The following is a 7,792-nucleotide window of genomic DNA, read 5'->3' as shown; positions in this document are numbered from 1 at the left end:
ATGCCAACAGCACGCGGTTTTCCCAGGCGGTCACCCATCCAAGTACTAACCACGCCCGACGTTGCTTAACTTCGGTGATCGGACGAGAACCGGTGTGTTCAACGTGGTATGGCCGTTAATACCCAACAGATCATTAAAAGTTAATATAAGATTTCATTCTAATTTTGTAAGAAAAGAAGAAGTACAAGAATTTAATTTTAAAACTAAAAACGAGGCTATATTTAGAACAACAGATTTAGAAGAATATCTTCAAAGATCTATAAATAAATTAACGATGGAAATTCAAGAATTTCAAAGAAAACAATCGGGTTGGGCTTTATATTCAATAAATAATTTAGAATTATGTGTTAATCAACATAATCCATTTTATGGGTCTTCATATATTGATTTGCCTAAAAAGATTAAAGATAGAAAAGCTATAATCAATGTTAAAAATAATGATGAAAAATGTTTTCTATATGCAATAAAATCAGCTTTATATCCAGCAGAACGTGATGGTGAAAGAGTATCAAAATATATAAATGTAGGTTTAGAATTAGATGAAATCTTTAAAAAAGAAAAAATTGAATTTCCTGTTGAATTAACAAGTATACAAAATTTTGAAAAAAAATCAAATATATCAATCAATGTATATACTTATGAAGATAATGGAGGTTATGAAGGAGATTACGCCATTTATCCTCTTTATCATACCAAAAATAAACAAGAAAAACATGTTAATCTTCTTTTGATAAAAGATGAAACAAGTTTAGAACTACGTTCTCACTATTGTTGGATTAAAAACTTATCAAAGTTAATTTCTAGTCAAACAAATAATCATAATGGTAGAATTTATACTTGCGATAGATGTTTAAGGTTTTATAATTCTAAAGAACAATTAGATAATCATGAAAACGATTGTAAAGCAAATAAAGAAGTAAAAATAGATATGCCAGAAAAAGGGGATCAAACTACATTTAAAAAATTTAATCGAAAATTAAGAGTTCCGTTTGCAGTTTATGCTGATTTTGAATGTTTATTACCAAATATTAGTACTTGTCAACCAAATCCAGACAAATCATATACAAAAAAATATCAAAAGCATAAACCGATTTCTTTTAGTTATTATATAAAATATTCTAATGGTAATTATAAAGAACCTGTTGTTTATGTTGGTGAAGATGCACCTAAAAAATTTGTTGAAATGTTAAAACAAGAATCTGAAGAAATTAAAAAAATATATAGTAAAATTGAACCAATAATAATGACTAATGAAGATAAAATTAATTTTGAAAATTCAAAAATATGTCATATATGTGAAGAAGCAATCATATTTGGTGAAAAGAAAGTAAGAGATCATGATCATTTAACGGGCAAATATAGAGGTGCAGCACATGAAAATTGTAATAATAATTATAAAAATCCATCATTTTTGCCAGTATATGTTCACAATTTAGCTAATTATGATGTTCATTTGTTTATAAATGAATTAGGAATTGATAGTCAAGATATTGATGCAATACCAAATAATGAAGAAAGATATATTTCCTTCAGTAAAAAGGTTGAAGAGGGTTTAACTTTAAGATTCTTAGATACATTTAAATTTATGGCTTCAAGTATTGACAAATTATCTAGCAATCTTAAAAGAGAACAATTTAGAGAAACTGCAAAATATTTTGAAGGTGAACAATTAGATTTAATAATTCAAAAAGGTGTTTATCCATATGAATATATGAATTCTGTAGAAAAGTTAAAAGAAACAAAATTACCTACAAAAGAATGTTTTTATTCAAGACTTAATAAATCAAACATTTCTAATGAAGATTACGAACGTGCAAAACTAGTTTGGAACAAGTTTAATATTAAAAACTTAGAAGAATATACAAAATTGTATAACAAATCTGATGTTTTAATATTAGCAGACATTTTTGAAAATTTTAGAGATACATGTATTAAAGCATATAAACTAGATCCGTCTTGGTATTTTACTGCACCAGGATTATCGTGGGATGCAATGTTAAAAATAACTAAAATTGAATTAGATTTATTGAATGATTATGATATGATTTTAATGCTTGAAAAAGGAATTCGTGGTGGAATTTCACAAAGTATTAAAAGATATGCAAAAGCTAATAATAAATATATGAAAAATTATAATTCTAAAGAAGAAACAAGTTATTTAGAATACCTAGATGCAAACAATCTCTATGGTTGGGCAATGTCACAATATTTACCATATGGAGGATTTGAATGGTTAAATAACAATTATTTCAATGATAAAAAGATAAAAGAAATACCAGATAATTATAAATTTGGTTATATATTTGAAGTTGATTTAGAATATCCAAAAGAATTACATGATTTGCATAAAGATTTACCACTTGCACCAGAAGGAGGAAATAAATTACTAACAACATTAAATAACAAAGAAAAATATGTTTTACATTATAGAAATTTAAAAAAATATTTATATCTTGGTTTAAAGTTAACAAAAATTCATAGAGTTTTAACTTTTAAACAATCAGATTATCTAAAGAAATATATAGATTTGAATACTGAAATGAGAACTAAAGCAACTAATGATTTTGAAAAAGATTTCTACAAGTTAATGAATAACTCAGTATTTGGTAAAACAATGGAAAACATTAGAAATCGAAAATATATTAAATTACTTACAGATCCAGTAAAATATACAAAATATGTTTCTAAACCAAATTATGAACATACTACAATATTTTCAGAAAATTTGGTTGCTGTTCACATGAAGAAAATAAAAGTAAAATTTGATAAACCAATCTACATTGGAATGTCTATCTTAGATATTTCAAAAATAAAGATGTATGATTTTCACTATAATGTTATGAAGCCGAAATATGGAGAAAATATTGATTTGTGTTATATGGATACTGATTCCTTCATATATTACATAAAAACTAACGATTTTTATAATGATATTAAAACAATGATAGACGAATTTGATACAAGTGATTATTCAAAAGATAATGTTTATGGTTTACCACTAATTAATAAAAAAGTATTAGGAAAAATGAAAGATGAAAATTGTGGAAACATAATGACTGAACATGTTAGTTTGAAATCAAAAATGTATGCATACAAAGTAAATGAACAAGAATATAAAAAATCTAAAGGTGTTAAGAAATTAGTAGTTAAAAATGAAATTACATTTGATGATTATAAACAGTGTTTAGAAACTAAAATAAAACAATATAGAAAAATTAATTTGATTAGATCATACAAACATGAATTATATACTGTTGAAAGTAATAAAATAGTTTTAAGTTCTGATGATGATAAAAGATATATACTAGAAAATGGAATTGATACATTATAAAATAAAGCGATAAAAAGAAATAAACATTTATTTAAAAGTGCATAATTTTTTATCATCCATTTATATAGAAGAAATTTTATTAAGTAAATTTATTTTTAATCTTTATAAATATTTTTTCAAAATCTATTATTCTCTTTTTAAATCTTTCTTTATCAATTCGTTCAAAATTAATTCTACACTCATAAGGAATTTTATAAATAGTTATGTTATTATTAAAACTTACTTTCTTCATATTTATATAAAAACTTTTGTAAATTTTAAATATTGTAGAATTACATTCAGAAAGAGAAATTTAAGTTACAACATTATTTTTATTGATCCAACTATTATGAGTATTATCGAATCCTAACCATTTAACATAAACTTTATCTCCTTTTCTTTTTAAAACTTTTTCAACAAGATAATCGTGATGATATTTTGTTTTCATTAATTCTTCTTTATAAAATCTTCCTTCAATTTCTTCATCTTTTAAATCTTTAATTTTATAAGTAATAGGAATAGAATTTATTATTTTACTTATTTTGAAAACTTCAGTTGACCAGTTAGGTGTATATCCTTTTTCAAATAATTTTTTATTTTTACTTATTCTCACATAATCATCTAATTTAAATTTTGATTTTTCTTTTTCCGTATTATCATCTTTATAAATATTCATGAAAATTTCTTTTTCATTTTTCTTATTAACTTCTATAGGTTTCATCTTTATTTTGCTATGAAACGAATTATTATAATCTTTAATCAATTCATCTAAAATATCAATCCATTTATAATTTCCCTTTTTAGAAAATTCTTTCCACATTTTTTCTTTTAATGTTCTATTAAATCTCTCAATAATAGATGCTTTTATTTCACTATAAGTAGAATAATGATTAATATTATATTCTTTCATTAAATTTTGAAAATCTTTATTATAAAATTTTTTTCCATTATCTGTTTGTAAATTTTTGGGTTGATCGTTTAGAATAATTTTAAAAGCTTGACTCACTAATTTACCAGTTTTATCTTTAACAGGAATAGCCCAAGCAAATTTAGAAAATGTATCTATCACAGTTAAAATATATTTAAATCCTTTATTAATTTTAGAAATACCTTTTAAATTTCCTGTATCCATTTCTACTAAATCAGCTTGCCAAAGATCGTTTATTTCATAAGTTATAATTTTTGTTCTTTCAAAATTTTTTCTAACTGGTTTATGAATTTCTTCAATTATTCCTTCTTTTACACACAAATTTTTTTTATTTTTTGAGATAAAAATGTACTCTTTTTACTTTCACAAATTTCACAATTTCCTTTACCCATAAGTTTTCCATTTTTAGACACCCCTTCACAATAATTTTTCGTTTCTGTTTTAGTCTTACATTTTACACAATATATAAGAGCCATTTATTATAAAAAATTTTAAGAAATATTTTTTTCTAGTTTATGAATATACTTTTTATTATTTAATTTATTATTTGTATTAATCGATAAAAATCCGTAATCATCTTGCCAACAATCGTTACAAATTTTTTTAAATTTATCAAAAGAAGAAAAATCACTTCCAGTAAAATCATCATATATCATCCGAGTATAGTGCTGAGGTTGTTGAAAAACACAAATAAAATTAACATTATTTCGAATTAACTTTCTATCAACTTTACTATAACATTGACTCAAATAAATACAAGAAATATTTTTATGTCTGCCTCTAACAAAATATTCATTAATTTTATCTTGATTTTCTAAAACACAATCATCGAAGACAACTAAACTATTTGGTTCACAGTTATCAACATTTTCCATTTCTTCAATATCACCATAAAAAAGTGCTATATTTTCATCTATTTTATTTTCAACATCATTAAGCATCTCGATCATTTTTTGATAAATTTCTTGATCTAAAGATTTACTGCATACATATAATTTTGAATAATCTATCCAATCTCTATAAATAAAATTCGTTAATAAAGTTGTTTTTCCAGAACCGCTGCTTCCAATAATTATACATCTTAATGGTAATGGAAAAGGTTTATTGTTATTCTTATTTTCGTCTTTGTAATAAACTTTTAATTGATAATTTTTCCCCATTATAAATATAATTTATATAAGATGAAATTAATAAAAGTAACTGGAAAATCTTCTGAATTGATGTTGAAGTTAGCTCATCCAATATTTCTAGACGAAAATATAAATTATAAAATAGGTCTTGTTGGCTTTTATTCAGATAATAATATTCCTAACATACAAAAAGATTCACACATTTCATTCACTATTACTACACCAGCAAATACATCAAGAAAACATATTAAGATTGAAAAGGGATTTAGGAGTTTAAATGAAATCAATAAATTAATAAAGAAAGAACTTGTAAACGATAAGTTTTATATAAAAGGTAATAATGATGGAAAAATAGAAATATTTTCACCATATCCATTTGACTTAGATCTTAATCTTAAAAATATTTTTGGTTTCGAAATTCCTTCTAAAAATGAGATTACAACATATTATGAAAAGAACAAGACACATGTTGGAAAATTTTCTCCTAAATTAAGACCTTTCGATGTTATCGAAATTCATTGTAATTTAGCCGAATCTAGTTTAGTGAGTCATTCATCGAATGAACACATACATGAAGAAACTGATGTAATTTATAATTTTTTTCCAAATGTTCCTTTCGCTTCAAAAATTTCAGAAAAACCATCAGAAATTCATTATGTTCCAATTAGAAAAGATATTCATAAAATTCAAAAAATAAATGTAAGTATTATGAATGAAAGACATGAATTATTAAATAATGAAAATGTTAATAATATTATATATTTGAGTTTGGTTCATGATACATAAAGAAAGTTAAGCTTTGAAAAGATAAGCTTTTAAAAAGTTAAGCTTTTAAAAAGTTAAGCTTTTAAAAAGTTAAGCTTAGTTAAGCTTTTAAAAAGTTAAGCTTTTAACTTTATATAATTTTCTTATAATAAATGGATCCAAAAGAACTAATTAAAATAAGAGATAGTTTAATTAAAAAATTTGAACATGCTAGAAAAATGAGAATAAATGAGGAAGATTCTAAAAATAGAGAATATCTACCTATAACAAGTGCAATCAGTAAACTTGATAATACTGTTAATGAAAAAATTTCTCAAGTTGATAAAAGTATACAAAATGTATTAGAACAAAATAAAACATTAATTACTGATCTTGTTCCATTTACAAAAAGCATAGCAGAAATAGAAATTCCACCATCTGAAGAAGAAACATCTTTTGAAAAAGAATTATTCAGTAAAGAAACACCAATTGCAAAAAGTACACCTTTTTCAAAAGAACAAAAGAAAGTTATATTTGATCCAATGGAAAAAATTAGCGAAAATGAATCCGATATTGAATTAAGTGATGATGGTTTAAATGAATCACAAAGTTCTACATCATCAGATTCTTTAAATATTTCTTCATCTTCCATTTCTCAAATAATCGGTCCTATTGCTGCAACATATTTACCAAGACTAACTGATAGACATTATGGAATTGCTTATGATGAAAACAATAAATTTTTTAAAATCGGAAAGAATAAAGTTGTGATAGATGAAGATGATTTGATTATTGATGGAAAGAAATATACTGGAACTAAAGGATTATGGATTCTCTTAACACAAAAATATGAAAACTTATTTGATAAAAAAGATAAAGAATTATATACGCCAGAAGAATTTAATACATATAAAGAAATTCTAATTAATAGCAGAGCTTTATTTGATAAAAATATCTTAACAACAAATAGACCAAAAGTTCCAAATTCGAAAAAATATAAAAATTTACTAAAACCTATATACGAAGAGTTAAAGATGGGGACATTTACTGGAAAAGGACTTATAAACTATAATCAACATTCAGTTTCATATATAAATAATTTAAATGAACTACTTTCAAGATTGAATTTAATATATGCGTCTGAACAAGCTGGAGATAATAACTTTCATAATGAAAAAGTTGGAATAATTAGATTTTTAACAAATCTTTTAGAAAAACATATTGATGATAAAAAAGGAACAGAATATTTAATGAGATTAGTTAATGCTCTTCCACATAAAATTATTAAAGATGAAACTTTTGGATCGGGGTTGTTTAATAAAATATTAAATAAATTACCTTGGGAATTACATTATCCAGGTTATAATTATTTAGGTCCAGGAACAAAATTAAATGATAGATTAGAAAGAGGAGATATGCCAATTAATAAATTAGATGAAGCTGCAAAAGAACATGACATTGCTTATAGAGATCATAAAGAAGTTTCTGATAGACATATTGCTGATAAAATTTTAGAAAATAAAGCATGGGATAGAGTTATTTCAAAAGATGCTGATTTAGGTGAAAAAGCTGCAGCTTATTTAACTACAAATGCTATGAAAATTAAAAGACATTTAGGAATGGGATTAATACATTCAGAACTTGATATATTTCAATAAAATATTTTATTTTATTTTATTT

At 23.7% G+C, this 7,792-nt stretch overlaps 1 protein-coding gene and 1 non-coding gene across 2 annotated transcripts; one reads left to right on the top strand and one right to left on the bottom strand.

Moving 5' to 3' along the window:
- Window position 1: 1 nt before the first annotated feature.
- Window positions 2-120, bottom strand: LOC112211852 (5S ribosomal RNA). Its single transcript, XR_002945744.1, has one exon. It is a non-coding gene; the product is annotated as a 5S ribosomal RNA (ribosomal RNA).
- Window positions 121-274: 154 nt separating this feature from the next.
- Window positions 275-3,331, top strand: LOC136796324 (uncharacterized). Its single transcript, XM_067049780.1, has one exon. It carries the CDS (start codon window positions 275-277, stop codon window positions 3,329-3,331), a length of 3,057 nt encoding a protein of 1,018 aa, XP_066905881.1.
- The last annotated feature ends 4,461 nt before the right edge of the window (window positions 3,332-7,792 follow it).

Source organism: Halyomorpha halys, unplaced genomic scaffold (assembly GCF_000696795.3).
Source record: "Halyomorpha halys isolate HHAL.00 unplaced genomic scaffold, Hhal_1.1 Scaffold2542.1, whole genome shotgun sequence".
Taxonomy (NCBI): domain Eukaryota; kingdom Metazoa; phylum Arthropoda; class Insecta; order Hemiptera; family Pentatomidae; genus Halyomorpha; species Halyomorpha halys.
The sequence above is the reverse complement of the archived record's forward strand: the minus strand, read 5'-3'. Positions and strand labels throughout refer to the sequence as shown.